The sequence below is a fragment of the Amblyraja radiata genome, chromosome 10, assembly GCF_010909765.2.
Source record: "Amblyraja radiata isolate CabotCenter1 chromosome 10, sAmbRad1.1.pri, whole genome shotgun sequence".
Taxonomy (NCBI): domain Eukaryota; kingdom Metazoa; phylum Chordata; class Chondrichthyes; order Rajiformes; family Rajidae; genus Amblyraja; species Amblyraja radiata.
Window position 1 is genome coordinate 69,620,250 of NC_045965.1, and position 25,484 is coordinate 69,645,733.

General features: G+C 51.8%; 1 protein-coding gene across 1 annotated transcript in view; it reads left to right on the forward strand.

Annotated features, from left to right (window-relative positions):
• Positions 1-21,979, forward strand: part of LOC116978085 (leucine-rich repeat and IQ domain-containing protein 3-like) — a 49,428-nt gene extending 27,449 nt beyond the window's left edge. Inside the window, exons 5-9 of the mRNA XM_033029112.1 lie at positions 462-558; positions 5,513-5,593; positions 10,323-10,461; positions 18,706-19,474; positions 21,623-21,979. Coding sequence (XP_032885003.1) covers positions 462-558; positions 5,513-5,593; positions 10,323-10,461; positions 18,706-19,474; positions 21,623-21,842 — 1,306 coding nt within the window. The 3' untranslated portion in view covers positions 21,843-21,979. The remainder of the gene's footprint in view (positions 1-461; positions 559-5,512; positions 5,594-10,322; positions 10,462-18,705; positions 19,475-21,622) is intronic.
• The last annotated feature ends 3,505 nt before the right edge of the window (positions 21,980-25,484 follow it).

A 25,484-nucleotide genomic window follows, 5' to 3' on the forward strand; every position in this document is an offset into this window, starting at 1 on the left:
ATAATCTCCCAGCTACACCAGTCCCACCTGCCCGCGTTTGACCCCTTCAAACCTGTCCTATCCAAGCACCTGTCTAACTGTTTCTTAAATGATGGGATAGTCCCAGCCTCAACTACCTCATCTGGCAGTTGTTCCATACACCCACCACCCTCTGTGTGAAAAAGTCACACCTCAGATTCCTATTAAATCTTTTCCCCTTCACCTTGAACCCATGTCCTCTGGTCCTCGATTCCCCTACTCTGGGCAAGAGATTCTGTGCATCTACCCGATCTATTCCTCTCATGATTTTGCACACCTCTATAAGATCTCCCCTCATCCTCCTGCGCTCCATGCAATAGAGACCCAGCCTACTCATCCTCTCCCTGTAGCTCACACCCTCTAGTCCTGGCAACATCCTCGTAAATCTTCTCTGTCCCTGTTGCAGCTTGTGACTTCATGACATCTGTGTTTTGTTTCACCAGAGCCACGTCAAGCCCAGGTCACCAAGGTGTGGTGTGTGTGGAGGTGAACACCTTGTGTGGGCGAGGTATCCACCTGCTACAGGATGGAAGTCTGTGGGTGAGTGGGCGGTGGGTCTGATGCCACTGCACAGGAGCAGCCCGCTGCTAACGTTACTGCTCCAGCAACACAAGGCTCTACATCACCGTCTACATCTCGCCTTTCCCTTTCCCCCTAACCAGTCTGAAGAAGGGTCTCCACCCGAAACGTCGCCCATTCCCTCTCTCCACAGAAACGTCACCTATCCATGTTCTCCAGATGCTGCCTGACCCGCTGAGTTACTCCAGCACTCTGTGAAACGTCACCTATCCATGTTCTCCACAGATGCTGCCTGACCCATTGAGTTACTCCAGCACTCTGTGAAACGTCACCTGTCCATGTTCACCAGATGCTGCCTGACCCGCTGAGTTACTCCAGCACTCTGTGAAACGTCACCTATCCATGTTCTCCACAGATGCTGCCTGACCCATTGAGTTACTCCAGCACTCTGTGAAACGTCACCTATCCATGTTCTCCACAGATGCTGCCTGACCTGCTGAGTAACTCCAGCACTCCGTGCCAGAATAGGTCATTTGGCCCTTCGAGCCAACACCGCCATTCAATATGATCATGGCTGATCATCCACAATCAGTACCCCGTTCCTGCCTTCTCCCCATATCCCTTGATTCCGCTACCCCTAAGAGCTCTATCTAACTCTCTTTTGAAAGCATTCAGTGAATCAGTCTCCACTGCCTTCTGAAGCAAAGAATTCCACAACTCTCTGGGTTACTTTTAGACCAAGCCAATTAACCTACAAACCTGCACGTCTTTGGAGTGTGGGAGGAAACCGGAGCACCCGGAGAAAACCCACGCAGGTCACGGGGAGAACGTACAAACTCCGTACAGACAGCACCCGTAGTCAGGATTGAACCCGGTTTTCTGGCGCTGTGAGGCAGTGGCTCTACCCGCTGCACCACCTTGCCGTCCAATGTGGAGAGGATGTTTCCACTAGTGGGAGAGTCTAGGACCAATGGTCACAGCCTCAGAATTAAAGGACATTCTGTTATGAAGGTGAGGAGGAATTTCTTCAGTCAGAGGGTGGTGAATCTGTGGAATTCTTTGCCACAGACGGCTGTGGAGACCAAGTCAATGGATATACAGTGCCCTCCATAATGTTTGGGACAAAGACCCATCATTTATTTATTTGCCTCTGTACTCCACAATTTGAGATTTGTAACAGAAAAAAATCACATGTGGTTAAAGTGCACATTGTCAGATTTTATTAAAGGTCATTTTTATACATTTTGGTTTCACCATGTAGCAATTACAGCAGTGTTTATACATAGTCCCCCCCATTTCCGGGCACCATAATGTTTGGGACACATGGCTTCACAGGTGTTTGTAAATGCTCAGGTGTGTTTAATTGCCTCCTTAATGCAGGTATAAGATAGCTCTCAGTACCTAGTCTTTCCTCCAGTCTTTCCATCACATTTGGAAACTTTTATTGCTGTTTATCAACACGAGGACCAAATGTGTGCTAATGAAAGTCAAAGAAGCCATTATGAGACTGAGAAACAAGAATAAAACTGTTAGAGACATCAGCCAAACCTTAGGCTTACCAAAATCAACTGTTTGGAACATCATTAAGTAAGTAAGTAAGTAAGTAAGTAAATTTTATTTATATAGCGCATTTTAAGCCAATTTGCATTGACCCCAAAGCGCTTTACATAATTTAAATAATAATAAGTTCCATTGCAAACCATAGAAAAAGGTTTAAAAAAAAAAAAAAAGAATAAAAATGGACACAACATAGTACAGGGTTCAACACAAACATCCCCCCACAGCAGAATCAAAACATTTCCACTGCGGGGGAAAGGCACCAGAAAGTTAAGTCCTCTTCCTCTGTAAAACATCCCGAGGTCAGGGCCCATCTGTGGCCGTGCAGCCAGTCCGATGATTTTCAGGGCCCTCTTGCCGTAAAGATGAAACATCGGCGTCGAGTGAAACATTCCTCAGCGGCTTGGAAAAGTCTGGAGCGGCTGTCCCCTCCCCGGAGACCGGAGACCGCGGCACTCGTAGTCCTCCGGCCGCGCCGGCTGGAGCTCCGACCCCGGCGAACTCGATCTCTGGCTCTGCGGCGCTCCAAATCCAAATCCAGCGCCGCCCGCGGCCGAACGCCCGCAGCCACAGCTCCGCGATGTTGGAAGTCGGCGACCAAAGCGCTCCGGAGCTTACCGCACGGCGACCCGGTAAGCATCGCCCGCTCCGTGTTGGTATCCCAGCGCTGCGCCACCGCCGCCGAAGCTGTAGTCCCAGCCGGTCCCGACAGGAAAACGCCACTCCACTTTCGGTGGTAGGCCGCGAGGACAGGGCGAAGAAACAGCACGGAGGGATGCTGCCTCTCCGACCAGGTAGGGGACTAAGAATAAAGTTTCCCCCTTCCCCACCCCCACCCCCCACATAGAAGACCTCCACTAACATAAAATAAAATAAAGAAAGGTGTAGAAAGATTAAGAAGAAAGAGAGCACTGGTGAGCTTACTAACCGCAAAGGGACTGGCAGGCCAAGGAAGACCTCCACAGCTGATGACAGGAGTATTCTCTCTATAATAAAATAAATCCCCAAACACCTGTCCGACAGATCAGAAACACTCTTCAGGAGTCAGGTGTGGATTTGTCAATGACCACTGTCCGCAGAAGACTTCATGAACAGAAATACAGAGGTAACACTGCAAGATGCAAACCACTGGTTAGCCGCAAAAATAGCATGGCCAGGTTACAGTTTGCCACGAAGTACTTAAAAGAACAACCACAGTTGTGGGAAAAGGTCTTGTGGACAGATGAGACGAAGATTAACTTATATCAGAGTTATGGCAAGAGCAAAGTATGGAGGAGAGAACTGCCCAAGATCCAAAGCATACCACCTCATCTGTGAAACACTGGTGGGGGTGTTATGGCCTGGGCATGTATGGCTGCTGAAGGTACTGGCTCACTTATCTTCATTGATGATACAACTGCTGATGGTAGTAGCATAATGAATTCTGAAGGATATAGACACATCCTATCTGCTCAAGTTCAAACAAATGCCTCAAAACTCATTGGCCGGCGGTTCATTCTACACAAGACAATGATCCCAAACATACTGCTAAAGCAACAAAGGAGTTTTTCAAAGCTAAAAATTGGTAAATACTTGAGTGGACAAGTCAATCCCCCGACCTGAACCCAATTGAGCATGCCTTTTATATGCTGAAGAGAAAACTGAAGGGGACTAGCCCCCAAAACAAGCATAAGCTAAAGATGGCTGCAATACAGGCCTGGCAGAGCATCACCAGAGAAGACACCCAGCAACTGGTGATGTCCATGAATCGCAGACTTCAAGCAGTCATTGCATGCAAAGGATATGCAACAAAATACTAAACATGACTACTTTCATTTACATGACGTTACTGTGTCCCAAACATTATGGTGCCCTGAGATGGGGGGACTATGTGTAAACACTGCTGTAATTGCTACATGGTGAATCCAAAATGTATATTTCCCCTTTCTCTGTCTCTCTGCCTCTCTGTCTCTCTCTCTGTCTCTCTCTCTCTCTCTCTCTCTCTCTCTCTCTCTCTCTCTCTCGCTGTCTCACTCTCTCTGTGTGTCTCTCTCTCCCTCTGTCTCTCTCTCCCTCTGTCTCTCTCTGTCCCTCTCTCTGTCTCTCTGTCTGCCTCTCTGTCTGTCTCTCCGTCTCTCTGTCTCTCTCTCTCTCTGTCTCTCTGTCTCTGTCTCTCTCTGTCTCTCTCTCTGTCTCTCTGTCTCTCTCTCTGTCTCTCTCTCTCTTCCTCTCCCGCCCCCACAGGTGCCACATGAATAATGAATGTACACAGTGCTCAGCGTTACAATATTGGCTCCACTCTCATCTTTTTAGGATAATTGAAACCTTCATGAAATAGTGGGGAAATGTGTGTGTGTGTTGACAATGAGAGTATTGTCCACATGGAGTCAGTGCTATTTTGTCAACTAAAGGATGCCCATGTACATAATCAGTTACAAATCGAGCTAGTTTTATCCACAATTTCTTTCAATCAATATACCTTCCTCTTCTGTTTAGATTTTGTGACCTATCAACAGAGACATAGAGTGATACAGTGTGGAAACAGGCCCTTCGGCCCAACTTGCCCACACTGGCCAACATGTCCCATCTACACTAGTCCCACCTGCCTGCGTTTGGTCCATATCCCTCCAAACCTGTCCTATCCGTGTACCTGTCTAATTGTTTCTTAACCGTTCTTAAAAATGAACGTCTAATTTATTAAACTAATAACTACTGCAGATAAAACCAAAGGTAGACACCAAATGCTGGAGTAACTCAGCGGGTGAGGCAGCATCTCTGGATGGGCGATGTTGCAGGTCGAGACCCGAAACGTCACCCATTCCTTCTCTCCACAGATGCTGCCTCACCCGCTGAGTTATATGTAATTTTTGCGCCTCATGTGAGCTGTTATGTTGTCTGTTTATGATGTGTTGTTTATTCTTCTGTACAGCACTTTGGTCAACATTGGTTGTTTTAAAGTGCTTAACAAATAAAGTTGGATTGGATTGGATTGGATTCCAGCATTTGGTGTCTACGTTTGATTTAAACCAGCATCTGCAGTTCTTTCTTACACAAGGATAAAACGAATGCATGTTAACAATCTGCAAACAGTGTTTGTGGCTTTGTGGAGGTGCAGTGTAGTGGCGAGTGTTATGACAACAAGTGACTGCTTGGAAGCTTGCCGTAGTGCGTGTGCGTGTGCGTGTGCGTGTGCGTGTGCGTGTGTGTGTGTGTGTGTTTTTCTCAGAATCCCTCCCTTTGTACCCCCTTGCCTGAGTGAGCCATGCAGGTGGAGACAGGGAGCTCCTGGCAAAGCAGTCATTGCCTGAGCTGCCACACGCACGCACACACACACTTGACATTTATTTACTCACTTTCATTGATCCAGCATGTTCCTAATCTTCCGCTAGCTTTCTAATCCCTGCTCACCTGGTGACGAGCTGCATCCTGGTTCTTGCAGGTGGAGAGGAACCGCAGGCAGGGGGGCCAGCGGCAGGCTGTGCAACTACACATCAACCAGCTGCAAGTGAAGACCTTGCAGGTAACGCATCTCCCACCTCCCCCTCCCCCGCCGTGCCCATCATCACCCACCCTCCACCTGCCCATCCCCACCCACCTCCACCTGCCCTCCCCTGCCGCGGCAACCCCCATGCCCAGCATCACCCACCTCCACCTGCCTCACCCACCTCCCCTCCCCTGCCGTGCCCATCATCACCCACCGGTTACCTTCCCATCCCCACCCACCTCCACCTGCCTCACCCACCTCCACCTGCCCTCCTCTGCCGTGGCAACCCCCATGCCCATCCCCACCCACCTCCACCTGCCTCACCCACCTCCACCTGTTACCTGCCACGCTCTTCCCTGCTTCTCTACCTTTCTTTTCAATTCAGTTCAGTTTATTGTCCCGTGTACCGAGGTACAGTGAAAAGTTTGTGTTGCGTGCTAACCAGTCAGCGGAAAGACAATACATGATTACAATCGAACCGTCCACAGTGTACAGATACATGATAAAGGAATAATGTTTAGTGCAAGGTAAAGCCAGTAACGTCCGATCAAGGAGTTTAGTTTAGAGACACAGCGTGAAAACAGACCGAGGGTCACTAAAGAGGTAGATAGTAGTTCTTCTCCCCCCTCCCTCCCACCCAACAATCAGCATGAAGAATGCTGCCTGACCCGCTGAGTTACTCCAGCACTCTGTGAAACGTCACCTATCCATGTTCTCCACAGATGCTGCCTGACCCGCTGAGTTACTCCAGCACTTTCTGTTGTTTTTTTTGTAAACCAGCATCTGCAGTTCCTTGTTTCTCCTACCCTTCCTGTAGCTGGGTGAGCAGAACTGCACACAGTGCTCCAAGTGCGGTCTCACCAACCACTTGTACAGCTGCAAGGCAGCTTGTAATCTTCTGACCCACTTCTATTTGCTCACAGATTTGTGCTGTTCCGTGATTTGCTTTAACTACTTTCTTTGAGAATGAACCTCATATTTTCATTGCTGTCCAAGGAGAGAAGACCTCTTGCATTGCCAATGAGATTCATGAGTCACCTTCTGTGTTACTGGCTCACACTCCTCCACAAGTCCAGCTTTCTGCAGGCCCAGGCCGTTTGTCAACGCTGGGCCTGAACTCATTGGAGTTTATGAGGGGGGACCTCATTGAAACGTACAGAATAGTGAAAGGCCTGGATAGAGTGGATGTGGAGAGGATGTTTCCACTAGTGGGAGAGTCTAGGACCAGAGGGCACGGCCTCAGAATTAAAGGACGTTCCTTTAGGAAGGAGATGAGGAGGAATTCCTTTAGTCAGAGGGTGGTGAATCTGTGGAATTCTTTGCCACAGACGGCTGTGGAGGCCACAAGTCAGTGGATATATTTAAGGCAGAGATGGACAGATTCTTGATTAGTACGGGTGTCAGCGGTTATGGGGAGAAGGCAGGAGAATGGGGTTAGGAGGGAGAGGTAGATCAGTCATGGTGGAGTGGACTTGATGGGTTGAATGGCCTAATTCTGCTCCTGTCACTTATGACCTTATTTCCAACCCAGCGTGGAGCTATAGGGTGATGCAGCACGCCGACAGGCCCTTCAGCCCAACTTATGTATACCAACCAAGATGCTCCAGCTGAGCTAGTACCATCGACCTGCATTGGCCCATATCCCTCCAAACCTTTCCCATCCACATACCTGTCCAATATCTTTTATCTCGCATGGCTTCAAACCTATGTCTGCCCTTTTGTTGGTTGCATCAAACTGTCCTTGTTCCAAACTGTACACTGGTACCATCGCCGGAATCTTTCTCCACAACGCGTGCAGAACTAACCTTACCACTAAAGATAGACGCAAAATACTGCAGTGTCTCAGCGGGACAGGCAACATCTCAGGATAGAAAACATAGAAAATAGAAAAATAGGTGCAAGAGGAGGCCATTTGGCCCTTCGAGCCAGCACCGCCATTCAATATGTTCATGGCTGATCATCCACAATCTGTACCCCGTTCCTGCCTTCTCCCCATATCCCTTGATTCCGTTAGCCCTAAGAGCTAAATCTAACTCTCCTGAAACCATCCAGTGAATTGGCCTCCACTGCCTTCTGTGGCAGAGAATTCCACAGATTCACAACTCTCTGGGTGAAAACGTTTTTCCTCATCTCAGTCCTAAATGGCCAACCCCTTATTCTTAAACTGTGTGACCCCTGGTTCTGGACTCCCCCAACATGAGGAACATGTTTCCTGCATCTGGCCTGTTCAATCCTGTAAGAATTGTAAATGTTTCTATAAGATCCCCTCTCACCGTTCTAAATTCCAGTGAATACTAGCCCAGTCGACCCATTCTGTACCAGCGGCGTTACCACCCGCACCCCACATGTGTAACCCCCACCCCCGACCCTGAGCCCCAGGAACCCCTGACTCTGTATTAATCACTCTCCCACCTCTGCCGCCGCACCCCTCTGTTCCTGCACGGACTCATACACTCACGGAGCCGTACAGCACGGAAACAGGCCCATCAGCCCATCTTGCCCATGCTGGACAAGCTGGTTATACACTGCAAATGGATCGATTAGATAATAGACAATAGGTGCAGGAGTAGGCCATTCGACCCTTTGAACCAGCACCGCCATTCAATGTGATCATGGCTGATCATCCACAGTCAGTACACCGTTCCTGCCTTCTCCCGATATCCACTGACTCCGCTATCTTTAAGAGCCCTATCTAGCTCTCTCTTGAATGTATCCAGAGAACCGGCCTCCACCGCCCTCTGAGGCAGAGAATTCCACAGACTCGCCACTCTCTGTGAGAAAAAGTGTTTCTTTGTCTCTGTTCTAAATGGCTTACCCCTTATTCTTAAACTGTGGCCCCTGGTTCTGGACTCCCCCAACATCGGGAACATGTTTCCTGCCTCTAGTGTGTTCAAACCCTTAACAATCTTATATGTTTCAATGAGATACCCTCTCATCCTTCTAAACTCCAGAGTGTACAAGCCCAGCCGCTCCATTCTCTCAGCATATGACAGTCCCGCCATCTCGGGAATTAACCTGGTGAACCTACGCTGCACTCCCTCAATAGCAAGAATGTCCTTCCTCAATTGTAATCATGCATTGTCTTTCTGCGGACTGGACAGCACGCAATAAAAAAGCTTTTCATTGTACCTCGGTACAAAGGACAATAAACTAAAGTGAAACTGAAACATTCTGGGCTAGTCCCACTTGCCCACATTTGTCAACCCTTTCCCTCCGCCTGGCCTGTCCAATCCTTAGTGGGAATGGGTGATGTTTTGGGTGGAGACCCCTGGTCCACTAAATGTTCATTGTCCCGTTGCGGATACATGTGATAGTTAAACACTTTTGACTCTCTTGAGTGTTAGTTTAAACAAGGTACGACTCGTTGGGCGACTACTCACGACCATACAGGCTTCACCCCGCGACATGTCGCCTGTATGGTCGTGAGTCGTCTCCTCAGTCGCCCAAAGAGTCGTAGCGTCTTTCTGGTCACCGCCGGATTTTCAACATGTTGAACATTTTTCGCCGACCTGCAACGACCTATGACGGGTGCCGGCAGTCACCGAAAAAGTTGTGTGTGTGTGTGTGAGCGTGTGTGTGAGCGTGTGTGTGTGTGTGTGTGAGCGTGTGCGTGTGTGTGTGTGAGCGTGTGCGTGTGTGCGTGTGTGCGTGTGTGCGTGAGCGTGTGTGTGCGTGAGCGTGTGTGCGTGTGTGTGTGAGCGTGTGTGTGCGTGTGCGCGTGTGTGTGCGTGTGCGCGTGTGTGTGAGCGTGTGCGTGTGTGCGTGTGTGTGAGCGTGTGTGTGAGCGTGAGCGTGTGTGAGCGTGAGCGTGTGTGTGTGAGCGTGTGTGAGCATGTGTGAGCGTGTGTGTGAGCGTGTGCGTGTGAGCGTGTGTGTGTGCGTGTGAGCGTGTGTGTGTGTGTGTGTGAGCATATGAGTGTGTGTGCGTGAGCGTGTGTGTGCGTGTGTGCGCGTGTGAGCGTGAGCGTGTGAGCGTGTGTGAGCATGTGTGAGCGTGTGAGCGTGTGTGTGAGTGTGCGTGTGAGCGTGCGTGTGAGCGTGTGTGTGTGTGCGTGCGTGTGTGCGTGTGTGCGTGTGTGAGCGTGTGTGCGTGAGCGTGAGCGTGTGTGAGCATGTGTGAGCGTGTGTGTGAGTGTGCGTGTGAGCGTGTGTGTGAGCGTGTGTGAGCGTGTGTGTGAGCGTGTGTGTGAGCGTGTGTGAGCATGTGTGAGCATGTGTGTGAGCGTGTGTGAGCATGTGTGAGCGTGTGTGTGAGCGTGTGCGTGTGTGCGTGTGAGCGTGTGTGTGCGTGTGAGCGTGTGTGTGTGCGTGTGCGTGTGAGCATATGAGTGTGTGTGCGTGTGTGTGTGTGTGAGCGTGTGTGTGTGTGAGCGTGTGAGCGTGTGAGCATGTGAGCGTGTGAGCGTGTGTGTGAGTGCGTGTGAGCGTGCGTGTGAGCGTGCGTGTGAGCGTGTGTGTGTGTGCGTGCGTGTGTGCGTGTGTGAGCGTGTGTGCGTGAGCGTGTGAGCGTGTGTGAGCATGTGTGAGCGTGTGAGCGTGTGTGTGAGTGTGCGTGTGAGCGTGCGTGTGTGTGCGTGTGTGTGAGCGTGCGTGTGAGCGTGTGTGTGTGAGCGTGCGTGTGCGTGCGTGTGTGTGGGGGTGTGTGTGAGCGTGCGTGCGTGTGCGTGTGTGGGCAGCCAGCGTTTGTAATGTTCTTGTCTCTGCCTTTGGCTGCTGATGCAGCAGACAGGCGTGTAGTTATTTGTGTGACGTGCTCTTCATCCAGGCTCGCTATGAGGCCAAGGAACTAACGTCAGGCCTGTACCCGCACGTCTCGCAGGGGAAGAGCTGGGACAACAACTGCCACAGGAGCAACTCTCCCAGGCAAAGGATGCCTGACTGGCCCAACGTCACCCCCGTCCCGGGTAAGTACAGGAGAGGAATTGCCTTGGCAGCCCACTGCCCATGTAAAGCCAACACCAGCATGGCATCACTGGACCTTCTTCCAGGGAATGTTTGGTAGGACCTGGTGAACAGTATTTGCCTTCATCCAAAGACAGACACAAAGTGCTGGAGTAACTCAGTGGGTCAGGCAGCATCTGTGGAGAAAAGGAGTTACTGTAGGGCGTGAATGGTCAGAGTAGAAGAAGGATTACGACCTGAAACGTCACCTATCTATGTTCTCCACAGATGCTGCCTGACCCGCTGAGTTACTCCAGCACTCTGTGTCACACAGAGAGTGGTGAATCTGTGGAATTCTCTGCCACAGAAGGTAGTTGAGGCCAGTTCATTGGCTATATTTAAGAGGGAGTTACATGTGGCCCTTGTGGCTAAGGGGATCATGGGGTATGGAGAGAAGGCAGGTACAGGATACTGAGTTGGATGATCAGCCATGATCATATTGAATGGCGGTGCAGGCTCGAAGGGCCGAATGGCCTACTCCTGCACCTATTTTCTATGTTTCTATGTTTCTATCTTCGGTGTAAACCAGCATCTGCAGTTCCATCCTACACGTTACATCGGGGAGGTTGTGGTACAACTTAAAGAACAATGATGATGAGGGGCACGGATAAAGTGTGCACTCAGTCCCTTCCCCATGGTAGTGGATTCTAAAACTAAAGGGCACGGGGTTAAGGTGGAGAGGGGAGAGATTTAAGAGGGACCTCAGCGGCAACGTTTTCACTTAGTAGTCTAAACTAAACTACTGTAAACTGTCTGAAGAAGGGTCTCGACCCGAAACGTCGCCTATTTCCTTCGCTCCATAGATGCTGCCTCACCCGCTGAGTTTCTCCAGCATTTTTGTCTCCCTTCTCCAAACTAAACGTTTTATGGGGTGGAGGAGCGTTTTCCCACGGGGGGGGGGGGGGGTGTATTCTGGAACACATGACCTGAGGGGGGGTTGTGGGGGGGGGGGGGGGGGGGGGGGGATGATGGAGGCAGAGACCCTCACGATGTTTAACAAATATCTGCACGCCCGCTTGAATCCTCGATGTAGAGAAGGTTCCAGACCCGGTTCCGGGGGATGGGGTTGGTCTAGATGGGTCGGCACGGACGCGGTGGGCTGAAGGGCCTGTTTCCGTACTGTTTGATTGTGTAGCGCACATGTTTAATTCATCGACGTGGTATGACAGGGGAAGTGAAAAAACAAGAAGAAACTGATTGTACAAAATGAGAAGGGGTGGAGATCCTGTAAACAAAGTATAAAGACGCACTGGGTTGGCATAAGATATGCAGAAAGAGAGTTTGATAGAGTGTGCGAGGGACTTCAATGAGAAGAGTACAGATTGTTACAGCACTAGTGTAGTCACTGCTCATTGACTGACACCCCAGATAGCTTAATTGGGAATGTGAAGATGGAGCCTTACTGAATAGTTAATCTCACAGTCAGTGAGACGGGAAAACTACAGATAAATTGAGGAACCTGGTCGATTTGGTGTCGATCTAAAAATGGTGATGGGAGAATTAATGATATTAAGCGTGGACTAATGTTGGAGCTGCAACGCTGGCCGTCGCAGAGAGGAAATTATTAATGTGTTGGCCCACTTATTCTCAATTGAGCAATTGCTTGAGTTGGTTGGAAGGTTGCCAGCTGTCTCAGGTTGAAGGCGGGGGGGGGGGGGGGGGGGTAGGGAGATTGCAACCTTCACGTGGTCCGCCCTGTTTCGACGAATGCAATCAACCTGGCGTGCACAATCAAATAAGATCAAATAGAACAAGTTGTCCTACAACTTTAGGCTGTGCACGCCATACGCAAGAAGAAGGTAGACAAAAGTGCTGGAGAAACTCAGCGGGTGCAGCAGCATCCATGGAGCGAAGGAAATAGGCAACGTTTCGGGCTGAAACCCAAGGAAATAGGCAACGTTTCTCCAGGACTTTTGTCTACCTTCGATTTTTCAGCATCTGCAGTCCTTCTTAAATACGCAAGAAGATCTCTATATGTACACACACACACGCACATGCGCGCACACACACACTCGCTCATTCACACACACACACACACACACACACACACACACACACACACACACACACACACACACACACACACACACACGCCTGAAACGTTGCCTATTTTCTTGGGTTGTGGTTGGGTTAAAACTTTAGGCTGTGCACGCCATAATTTAAGAATAAGGGGTAAGCCATTTAGAACGGAGACGAGGAAACACTTTTTCTCACAGAGAGTTGTGAGTCCGTGGAATTTTCTGCCTCAGAGGGCGGTGGAGGCAGGTTCTCTGGATGCTTTCAAGAGAGAGCTAGATAGGGCTCTTAAAGATAGCGTAGTCAGGGGATATGGGGAGAAGGCAGGAACGGGGTACTGATTGTGGATGATCAGCCATGATCACATTGAATGGCGGTGCTGGCTCGAAGGGCCAAAAGGCTTACTGCACCTATTGTCTATTGTCTATTGTCCTTCCTTCAATGTTGCCAGGATTGGAGGGGATTAGCCAGGAGGAGAGGTTGGATTGTTTTCTCTTGTGTCAGAGGCTGGGGGGAAAGCTGCTGGACGTGTATAGAAGTGTGAGGGGCATGGGTTGGGTGGGCAGTAACTTTACCCAGGGTGGAAGTATCAAAGACCAGAGGACACAGCTCAAGATTGTCACATGCACCAATTAATGCAGTGAGATTTGAGTTACAACACAGCCTTACGAATAAAAGGAACACAATACACAGAGTTTAACATGAACATCCCCCACACAGCGCGGTCAACGTTTCCCACAGTGAGGGAAGGCAATAAATCAGTCACCTTCCTCTTTGTTCACCCGTGGTCGGGGCTGTTGAATGGGATGCGCAGGGGATGTTTTTGAACAGAGGGTGGTGGTGCGCGGAACGAGCTGCCGGAGGAGGTAGTTGAGGCAGGTACTATCGCAAGACAGGTACGTGGATAGGACAGATTTGGAGGGATATGGACCACATGCAGGCATGTGGGACTGGTGTAGATGGGACTTGTTGGTCAGCGCGGGCAGGTTGTACTGAAGGGGTTGGGCTTCCTTGCTGTATGTGGGAATACAGGAATATGGATCACATGTAGGCATGTGGGACTGGTGTAGATGGGACTTGTTGGTCAGCGTGGGCAGGTTGTACTGAAGGGGTTGGGCTTCCTTGCTGTATGTGGGAATACAGGAATATGGATCACGTGCAGGCAGAGGACATTAGTTCATATTGCTGTCATGTTCAGCACGGGCATTTTGGGCCGAAGGGCCTGTTCCTGTGCTGTCCTGTTCTGCCTCCTATTGTCAGGATTGAAATCCACAAACATTAGATATGGGTGCAGGTGTGTGGATATGGGTGCAGGTGTGTGGATATGGGTGCAGGTGTGTGGATATGGGTGCAGGTGTGTGGATATGGGTGCAGGTGTGTGGATATGGGTGCAGGTGTGTGGATATGGGTGCAGGTGTGTGGATATGGGTGCAGGTGTGTGGATATGGGTGCAGGTGTGTGGATATGGGTGCAGGTGTGTAGATATGGGTGCAGGTGTGGATATGGGTGCAGGTGTGTGGATATGGGTGCAGGTGTGTGGATTAGATATGGGTGCAGGTGTGTGGATATGGGTGCAGGTGTGTGGATATGGGTGCAGGTGTGTGGATATGGGTGCAGGTGTGTGGATATGGGTGCAGGTGTGTGGATATGTGTGCAGGTGTGTGGATATGGGTGCAGGTGTGTGGATTAGATATGGGTGCAGGTGTGTGGATTAGATATGGGTGCAGGTGTGTGGATATGGGTGCAGGTGTGTGGATATGGGTGCAGGTGTGTGGATTAGATATGGGTGCAGGTGTGTGGATTAGATATGGGTGCAGGTGTGTGGATTAGATATGGGTGCAGGTGTGTGGATATGGGTGCAGGTGTGTGGATTAGATATGGGTGCAGGTGTGTGGATTAGATATGGGTGCAGGTGTGGATATGGGTGCAGGTGTGTGGATTAGATATGGGTGCAGGTGTGTGGATATGGGTGCAGGTGTGTGGATATGGGTGCAGGTGTGTAGATATGGGTGCAGGTGTGTGGATTAGGTATGGGGACAGGTGGGTACATTAGATATGGGTGCAGGTGTGTGGATTAGGTATGGGGACAGGTGGGTACATTAGATATGGGTGCAGGTGTGTGGGCTTCAGCACCTGTAACCTGACATTTCATGTTCTTAAGGTGAAAAGTATATAGGAGCAGAATTAGGCCATTCAGCCCATCAAGTCTACTCCGCCATTCAATCATGGCTGATCTATCTCTCCCTCCTAACCCAATTCTCCTGCCTTCTCCCCATAACCCCTGACACCCGCACTAATCAAATTAACTCATCCCATCATCTCCTCACCTCTGCTGCTTCAGAGAGCGTTACTGAACTGCTATCTACCTCATTGGTGACCCTCGGATTATCCTTGATCGGACTTTGCTGGCTCTACCCAGCATGAAACACTATTCCCATATCATGTATCTATGCACTGTAAATGGATCGATTGTAATCATGTATTGTCTTTCTGCTGTGTAGGAAGGAACTGCAGATGCTGGTTTAAACTGAAGAGAGACACAAAAAGCTGGAGTCACTCAGCGGGACAGGCAGCATCTCTGGAGAGAAGGAATGGGTGATGTTTCGGGTTGAGATCTCGACCTGAAACGTCACCTTCTCTCCTGAGATGCTGCCTGTCCCGCTGAGTTGCTCCGGCTTTTTGTGTCTATCTCTTGTCTTCCCGCTGACTGGTTAGCACACAACAAAAGCTTTTCACTCTACCACGGTACACGTGACAATAAACTTAACTAAAACAATCTTTGATCACTCCTCCCGTTGAAAAGCTGTCTTTCTTGAATCCACTTAAGGATTCAGTGTTCACCGCCCCCTGGGGTAGAGAAGGCCAAATATTCACAGCCTTCTGACGGAAAGAATTCCGAGCCTTCATCTTGAATGGGAAACTATTTACCTTTGAGTCTGTGCCTCTTGGCGCCTGCTCGCTCTCCCCAGCCCTCCCTGAGAGCAGATCTTTGCCTGATCAGATCGTACAGCGCTGCTGAATATAGCAGAACTGTGTACGGCAATAATGCTGATTCTATGCTGGGATCTCGGCTTTTCACTCTATTTATAAATAGCCGAGCTGGCGACGTCACCAAGTTAGATGATAAGGTATAGTTTGTGCTGTGGTATACAATCCCACGTAGCCTGAATGGTTTTCTAACCACTAGCATTAGCCTTTCAAGTAAAACACAAAGTGCTGGAGGAACTCTGCGGGTCAGGCAGCGCCTGTAGAGGCGAATGGACAGCTGATGTTTTGGGTCAGGACCCTTCTTCAGACTGCTCGTCGAGTCTGAAGAAGGGTCTCAAACCAAAAGTAGACAAAAAGCTGGAGAAACTCAGCGGGTTAGGCAGCATCTATGGAGTGACGTTTCGGGTGGAGACTCTTCTTCAAACCGAAACATGGCTGGTCCATTTCCCTCCACAGACGCTGCCTCCAGCACTCTGTGTCTTTGCTCAAGATTCCAGCATCAATGACAGAGGGTGGTATCAGCGTGAGGATCTTCACTGCCACAATCACAACTCTTCATCTTGTCTTCACCCAACTATACTTGGACTTCCAAAAGGCTTATACTTGGACTTCCAAAAGGCTTTTGACAAGGTGCCACATAAGAGACTATTGCTAAAAATAAAAAATTATGGGATTGGGGGTAATATATTAGCATGGGTAGAGGATTGGCTAACAAATAGGAAGCAGAGAGTGGGGATAAATGGTTCATACTCGGGATGGCAACCGGTAACTAGCGGGGTTCCGCAAGGGTCGGTGCTGGGACCCCAGTTGTTCACAATTTATATAAATGATTTGGAGGAGGGAACCAAGTGTAATATATCAAAATTTGCGGACGATACAAAAATGGGAGGAAAAGTAGGGGATGAGGAGGATAGGAAGAGTCTGCAAAAGGATATAGATAAGCTAGGTGAGTGGGCAACAACTTGGCAGATGAAATTTAATACTAATAAATGTGAAGTCATTCACTTTGGGGAAAAAATGATAGGGCAAGTTATTTTCTAAATGAGGAGGAGCTGCGTTGTAATGCAACGCAAAGGGATCTAGGGGTATTAGTACATGAATCACTAAAAGTTAGTATGCAGGTGCAGCAAGCAATCAGGAAGGCCAATGGAGTTTTGGCCTTTATTGCTAGGGGGATTGAGTATAAAAACACGGAGGTCTTGCTGCAGCTGTACACAGTATTAGTGAGACCACATTTGGAATACTGTGTACAGTTCTGGGGTCCATACTTAAGAAAGGATGTACTAGCCCTGGAGGCAGTGCAGCGAAGGTTTACAAGATTAATTCCTGCAATGAGGGGATTGACATATGAGGAAAGGTTAAGTAGGCTGGAACTCTACTCTTTGGAGTTTAGAAGAATGAGAGGCGATCTCATTGAAACATATAAGATCGTGAGGGGCCTTGATCGGGTGGATGCACCGAGGATGTTCCCAATGATCGGGGAAACTAGAACTAGAGGACATAGTTGCAGAATAAGGGGGGGCTCTTTTAAAACTGAGATGAGGAAGAACTTCTTCACCCAGAGGGTGGTTAATTTATGGAATTCACTGCCCCAGGGAGCAGTGGAAGCAGAAACTTTAAATATATTTAAGACTAAAATAGATGTTTTTTTAGCTGCCAAGGGGATAAGGGGCTACGGGGAGAGGGCAGGGATATGGACCTAGGTATGGTTAGTATAGTAAGACCTGAGTGATCTCCTGGACAAGTGTCGATCGCCTGGATTGGGGTCGGAGAGGAATTTCCCGGATTTTTTTCCCGAATTGGACCTGGGTTTTTATCCGGTTTTTTGCCTCCCCCAGGAGATCACGAGGTTCTTGGGGTGGAGAGGGGTGATAGCGGTATAAAGGGGAGGGTAGTGTCTTGTGTTCTGTGTCTTGTGTCTACTGTTTGTGGGTAAGTGTGTCTGTTTAGTGTTCAGCCATGAGCGAATGGCGGTGCGGGCTCGACGGACCTGGTGGTCTACTCTCGCACCTACTTTCTATGTTTCTATGTTTCTATGTTAACTCCTCCTTCAATCCATCTCTGCAATTTGCTGCATCCATCAACGGACATTGTTTTAGGAAGGCGATGAGGAGTAATTTATTTCTTATACCACGTGCAACCTACTTAAAATCCCATTTTGTGTTCCACCATACTTCCCCAAAATCAGTCAGGCCATGTCCATGCCTGTTCTGGTTTCCCCGCTGTACGAAAGATGCTGTTAAGCTGGGAAGAGTGCAGAAAAGATTTATGAGGATGTTGCCAGGATAGTCCCAGCCACAACTACCACCTCTGGCACCTCGTTCCACATACCCACCACCCTCTGTGTGAAAAGTTACCCCTCAGATTCCTTTTAAACCTTGTTCTGGTTCTTCCTTTCCCTGCCCTGGGTAAAAGACCATGCATTCACCCTATCTATTCCCCTCATGATTTTCTACACTATATATTTTAAAATAAAATGTTCAAGGCAGAGATAGATAGATTCTTGATTAGTGTGGGTGTCAGAGGTTATGGGGAGAAGGCAGGAGAATGGGGTTAGGAGGGAGAGATAGATCAGCATGATTGAGTAGTGGAGTACTCGATGGGCCGAATGGCCTAATTCTGCTCCTATTACTTTAGTTTAGAGATACAGTGCAGAAACAGGTGCTTTGGCCCACCGAGTCCGTGCCGACCAGCGATCCCCGCACATTAACACTTTCCCATACACTAGGGAAAATTTACATTTATTCCAAGCCAATTAACCTACAAACCTGTACATCTCTGGAATGTGGGAGGAAACCGGAGCACCTGGAGAAAACCCACGCGGTCACGGGGAAAACGTACAAACTCCGTACAGACAGCACCCGTAGTCAGGATCGAACCCTGGTCTCTGGCGCTGTGAGGCAGCAGCTCTACCCGCTGCGCCACCGTGCTGCCCGTAAAGGACTTACAAAGTATAAGATTCACCCTCAACTTCCTGCGCTCCAAGGAATAAAGATGTGAGGAAACGCAGATGGCTGCGGTAGCACAGAGGGGGAGTAGTGAGACAGTGCCTCAGAGTTACTCCAGCACTCTGTGAAACGTCACCTATCCATGTTCTCCACAGATGCTGCCTGACCTGCTGAGTTACTCCAGCATTCTGTGTCTATCTCTGCACTCTTTGCAGCTTTACGACGTTCGCCCTATGAGTTTGTCTGTGTGTGCAGGTGTGTTGGGATTTGGTTCGTGGATGTATGAGGATGAGGATGAGGATGAGGAGGAGGAGGAGGAGGAGGAGGAGGTGGAGGATGTGGATGAAGTCACAGTCAAGCCGTGCCAGATCCTGCAGCAGCCTAACCGTGCCCGCGAGATGCTGCTCACCCACTGGGTGTCGGGGCAGGACGTACGTCAAGGCATCCAGCAGCTGCACCAGATGGGCAAGGACCGGCCACAGCCCAGCTTCACCTACCGCCCGCCGGTTAGGGTGGGCACCCGGCTCTACGCCAAGTCCTTTGGCTGCGTCAGCCTGGCACCCTTTGCTGCCATCCAGCGAGCCTACAGCGAGCGGGAGAGAGTGGCCAGGCAGCGTGTCCGCGATGATCGCACCCGCCGGCAGAAGGCAGCTGAGGACCAGGCTCGTTGCCAGCTGCAGGGCCAGGCGGAGCTGAGAATGGCCAGGCCACTGATCCAGCACCGGGAGGACAGGGCCCGTGGTGAGCAGGCTATCCTGCGGCGACAGGTGGAGCGTGTGGAGTCCCTGAGGCAGCTCCGCCATAACAACGCTGTGTCCATGGAGGACAGGCACCAGCGAGCCATGGAGCAGCAATCCACCAGGGAGTTCAACTGCCGTTACACCATGATGGCACACACCTCGCTCAAGAGGCAGATCAGGGAGAAGAACGAACATGTGCGGCAGCAGAAGCTGGAGATGGCCAGGAACGTCAAACTGCACGCCAGCCTGATGAAGGGGCAGATCAAGGACAACATGCTGGACAGGTGAGGGCATGGCACCCACGCTGGCACCGGTTACTTTGGTTTAGTTGGGGTGGGGGTTGTGGGTTGTGGGTGGGGGTGGGGGTAGGGGTGGGGGTGGGGGTGGGGGTTGTGGGTTGGGGTGGGGGTTGTGGGTGTTAGTTGTGGGTGGGTGTAGGGGTGGGGGTTGGGGGTGGGGGTTGGGGTGGGGGTGGGGTGGGGGTTGGGGTTGTGGGTGGGGGTGGGGGTTGTGGGTGGGTGTTGTGGGTGTGGGTTGGGGTGGGGGGTGGGGGTTGGAGTTGTGGGTGGGGGTTGGGGTGGGTGTGGGGTGGGGGTTGGGGTTGTGGGTGGGGGGTGGGGGTTGGGGTGGGTGTGGGGTGGGGGTTGTGGGTGGGGGCAGGGGTGGGGGTGGGGGTTGGGGTGTGGGTGGGGGTTGTGGGTGGGGGTTGGGGGTGGGGGTTGGGGTTAGGGTTGGGTGGGGATGGGTGGGGTTAGGGTTAGGGTTGGGCTGGGCCAGGTTAGGGTTAGGTTTGGGCTGGGTCAGGGTTAGTGTCGGTTTTAGGTTAGGGTTTTGTCAAGTGTGCCTAGGTACAGTGAAAAGCTTTATGGAAAAACCTTCTGCCCTGGGAAAAGGTTGTGAGTGTCTACCTTATCTAGTTGTCTGCACTTCTATAGGCATCCCCCCAGCCCCCGCGCTCGGGGGAATATAATTCAAGTTTCTCCAGCCTCTCCTTACAACTAATCCAGCTAGCTTTCTGCTAAACCTCTTCTAAACCCTCTCCAAAGCTTCGAGATCCTTTCAGTAATGGGCGATCAGAACGGCATATAATACTCGAAATGCAGGCTGACCCAAGTTATAAAGCAGCAAGGGAGACAAAAGTGGTGGAGAAACTCAGCGGGTGAGGCAGCCAGCATCTGTGGAGCAAAGGAAATAGGCAACGTTTCGGGTCGACACCCTTCTTCAGACTGAAGCAGCACGATGTGTTTCTGACTGGAGTATAGCCTGCAGTTCTGTTCATGCTTCACCTTTCGCCAGCATTTGGCTTCTCATGGGAAAAATGAGATAAGAACAGAGAGATGGGATCTGGGGGGTGTGAGGTGGGGGGGGGTGTGAGGATGGGAGGGGGGTGTGAGGAGGGGAGGGGGGGGTGGGAGGAGGGGAGGGGGGGGCGGTGAGGAGGGGAGGGGGCGTGGGGGGAGGATGGGAGGAGGGGTGGGAGGAGGGAGGCGGGGGGGCGGAGGAGGTGCGAGGGGGGGCCGTGAGGAGGGGGGGGAGGGGGGTGGGGGAGGCGGGGGAGGAGGGGAGGGGGGGGGGGAGGATGAGGGGAGGGGGGGGGAGGGGAGGACAGGGGAGGGGGGGGGGAGGAGGGGACAGGGGGGGACCCGCGGGGGGAGGAGGGAGGCCCGGGGGGGCAGGCAGGAGTACCTTGGGGAGGAGGGGGAGGGGAGGGAGGGATTACGGGGGGACGCGGGGAGGGGGGGGGGGAGGGAGGGGAGGGGGGGGTGGGAGGAGGGGAGGCGGGGGGGGGGAGGAGGGGGAGGAGGAGCGGGGGCGGGGGAGGAGGGAGGGGGGTGGGAGGACGGGGGTTAGGGAGGGGGGGGGGGGGAGGGAGGGGAGGGGGGGTGGGATGAGGAGGGGAGGGGGGGTGTGAGGATGGGAGGCGGGTGGGAGGATGGGAGGGGGGGTGTGAGGAGGGAGGGGGGTGTGAGGATGGGAGGGGGGTGTGAGGAGGGGAGGGGGGTGTGAGGAGGGGAGGGGGGTGTGAGGAGGGGAGGGGGGTGTGAGGAGGGGAGGGGGGGTGTGAGGAGGGGAGGGGGGGTGTGATGAGGGGAGGGGGGGTGTGAGGAGGGGAGGGGGGGGGTGAGGAGGGAGGGGGGGTGTGAGGAGGGGAGGGGGGGTGTGATGAGGGGAGGGGGCGGGTGTGAGGTGGGGGGGGGTGTGAGGTGGGGGGGGTGGGTGTGAGGTGTGGGGGTAGTAAGCTTTTCCTCAGGGGGTGGGGTTGAGGGAGGTTTTCCCCGGGGAGGGGGGGGTGAGGTTTTCCTTTGGGGGGGTGAGGTTTACCTCGTCAGGGAGTTCACTCGTTGTGTGGGGGGGGGGGGGTTTCCGCTCGGGGTGAGGGTACTGTACCTACAGCCGCTGACTGACCAAGCCGTGTCCCTGTGCCCACACAGACAGCTGGCGGTCCAGGCGGAGGGCCAGGCTGCGGACACTGCGGCCAACACTGTCGTCTCGTTGACCGCCAGAGACCGGCTGCTCCGTGCCAGAGCCACGGTGAAGCCGCTCAAGCTGACAACCGCCGTCGGGAAGGGCACGCCAGGCCCTGTGAAGCTGCCAGGAATCAGCCGCCATCTCCCCACCACCCACACCCTGGCCTCTGCCGCGCCCGCCTGACCTCCAGCCCCTGCAGCCGGCCGTGGTCAGCTAGCAGGTCCGGCTGTACCCAGCTCCTTCCTCACTACACAGCAAATGCTTCAAACCCAGAGTGTGTACCTGTACAAATGTAGCACTGAAATAGAAAGAATAACCACAACTATATCTTCGTCTCTTGCTACACAAATACAGGCCCTTCTGCCCACAAACTCTATGCTGACCCTTTATACCAACGCTACAGAGAGACCACAAATACAAATTGGAAGAACAATATCTCATATTATAGTCGGGTAGCTCACAATCAAATGGTACAATAGACAATAGGTGCAAGAATAGGCCATTCGGCCCTTCGGCCCTTCGAGCCAGCACTGCCATTCAATGTGATCATGGCTGATCATCCCCAATCAGTACCCCGTTCCTGCCTTCTCCCCATACCCCCTGACTCCGCTATCTTTAAGAGCCCTATCTAGCTCTCTCTTGAAAGTATCCAGAGAACCTGCCTCCACCGCCCTCTGAGGCAGAGAATTCCACAGACTCACAACTCTCTGTGAGAAAAAGTGTTTCCTCATCACCGTTCTAAATGGCTTACTCATTATTCATTGTACGATCATTGAATTCTCCAATTGCAGGTGATCTACCTACATCCCCCTGCACCTCTCCCTCACTCACTCACCTGGCCACCCATTTCACCTCTCACCTTGTTCATAGAGGCACAGACTGATACAGAGTGGCCAACTTGATTCGGCCCAACTTGCCCACACCGACCAACATGCCCCATCTGCACTAGTCCCCCACCTGCCTGCGTTTGGTCCATATCCCTCTAAACCTGTCCTATCCATGTACCTGTCTAAATGTCTCTTATATGTTGTGATATTACCGGCCTCAACTACTTCCTCTTGCAGCTCGTTCCCTACCTCCACCACACTCTCTGTGGAAATGTTACCCCTCAGATTAGTTTAGAGATACAGCACAGAAACAGGTCCTTCGGCCCACCGAGTCCACACCGACCAGCGATCCCCACACACGAACACTATCCCACACACACTAGGGACAATTTACAATTACACCAAGCCAATTAACCTACAAACCTGCACGTCTTTGGAGTGTGGGTGGAAACCGAAGATCTCAAAGAAAACCCACGCAGGTCACGGGGAGAAGGTACAATCTCCTTACAGACAGTACCCGTAGTCAGGATGGAACCCGGGTCCCTGGCGCTGTGAGGCAGCAGCTCTACCCGCTGCACCACCGTGACGTGCAGGTTTCCAGTAATTATATTCCCCTCTTAACCTTGAACCCAAGTCCTCTGGTTCTCCATCGCCCTAATCTGGGCATGAGGTTCATTGTGTCTACCCGATCTAATCTGCTCATGATTTTGTTCATCCATCCCCTCCCCTCCCCATCTGGGACCCACTGTCATCCATTTGTGGAAGGACATTCTTGCTATTGAGGGAGTGCAGCATAGGTTCACAAGGTTAATTCCTGGGATGGCGGGACTGTCATATGCTGAGAGAATGGAGCGGCTGGGCTTGTACACTCTGGAGTTTAGAAGGATGAGAGGGTATCTCATTGAAACATATAAGATTATTAATGGTTTGGACACGCTAGAGGCAGGAAACATGTTCCCGATGTTGGGTGAGAACAGAACCAGGGGCCACAGTTTAAGAATAAGGGGTAAGCCATTTAGAACGGAGATGAGGAAATACTTTTTCACACAGAGTGGTGAGTCTGTGGAATTCTCTGCCTCAGAGGGCGGTGGAGGCCGGTTCTCTGGATACTTTCAAGAGAGAGCTAGATAGGGCTCTTAAAAATAGTGGAGTCAGAGGATAGGGGAGAAGGCAGGAACGGGGTACTGATTGGGGATGTTCAACCATGATCACATTGAATGGCGGTGCTGGCTCGAAGGGCCGAATGGCCAACTCCTACACCTATTGTCTATCTGCCTGGTGGAGTTGAGAAGCGCGGGGGGGGGGGGGAGAGGGGAGGGGCTTTGCCAGCATGGAGCTGTGGCAATGACTGAACGCTGAGACAGACTGCCCATTAGTGGCGAGCTCGGGAGAGTTGGCTGGCTGTGGTTTCACTCAATCACGGCAGTCAGGCGGCGGGGGAAGAGGGATGAGCCTGCCACAGTCACTGTGTCCAGCAATTCACCCTGGGTCACTTGGCATTTGTGTGCTGCATGCTGCAGGCTGCAAGACGGATAACACAGGACGGGCAATGGCACAAGATTGGCCACAGGTAGCAGCGGCAATGGCCATGGTTGCTATGCTGATGTTAACATCAGAGGCACACAACGGCCGACAGCCCGGAGCAATATCCGGCCTTGGCTTTGGCCGTTTCCCTGGCCTCTCCGCCACGTCCCAGCCTCACCATTAGTTTATATCACATTACTCAGTCAAAGCACCATCGTCTGTTCTCCACTGCCACGCTGCCCTGTGTACGTCTGGTCTCCCCATCACAGGAAGGGGGGGGGGGGGGTTGCCAGAATGACGCCCGGATTACAGGCTCCACAAGGATCCAGACCCATAACGTCGTCTGTCCATTCCCATCACAGATGCTGCCTGACCCGCTGAGTTACTCCAGCACTCTGTGAAACGTCACCTATCCATGTTCTCCACAGATGCTGCCTGACCCGCTGAGTTACTCCAGCATTCTGTGAAACGTCACCTATCCATGTTCTCCACAGATGCTGCCTGACCCGCTGAGTTACTCCAGCACTCTGTGAAACGTCACCTATCCATGTTCTCCACAGATGCTGCCTGACCCGCTGAGTTACTCCAGCACTCTGTGAAACGTCACCTATCCATGTTCTCCACAGATGCTGCCTGACCCGCTGAGTTACTCCAGCACATTGTGTTAAGCTGTATGGAGCGATTGGGCAGGCAGAGTCAGGTGTGGAGAGAGCTTAGGCCAGCGCTGAGCCCAGACTGGCCTAAGGCAGCCGAGACTGAGGAGAGAAGGAGAGGGGTCTAGGAGTTCCCTGAGAGTGGCGTCACAGGTAGACTCTTGCCTGTGTTCTGACCATCACCCTGAGCCATGGCGAGGTGGTGATGGGAGAGTATATGGTATGACAGACTCTTGCAGTTCACTGGAGGACGTCTCCTCCAGATGTTGCAGTGAAGTCTTGGGCTTATTGCCCAGATGTTGCTCACTGGCCCAGTATCCTACGAAAGTAAACATTGGCTAAATCTCCACAGTCATTAGCTCTGAGCTAGTGTTTACATCAAGTGTTTAATCCAGATGTTGCAGGTTGCCCAGCTGTTTACACAGCCAGATCTCCAGGCGGCTGGAGTTCCCCCCGCGAGGCTGGGGCAGGGTGACCCATAGGTGCTGATGCTCACTAACTTACTGCCTGTCCCATCGCCCTGTAATTGACCCTCACCTGAGTAGTTTACAGATACAGTGCGGAAACAGGCCGTTTGGCCAACCGAGTCCGCACCGACCAGCGATCCCCGCACACTAACACTATCCTACACACACTAGGGACAATTTACATTTACACCAAGCCAATTAACCTACAAACCTGCACGTCTATGGAGTGTGGGAGGAAACCGAAGATCTTGGAGAAAACCCACGCAGGTCACGGGGAGAACGTGCAAACTCCATACAGACAGCACCCGTAGTCAGGCAGCAGCTCTACCGCTGCACCAGCGAGCCACCCCCCCC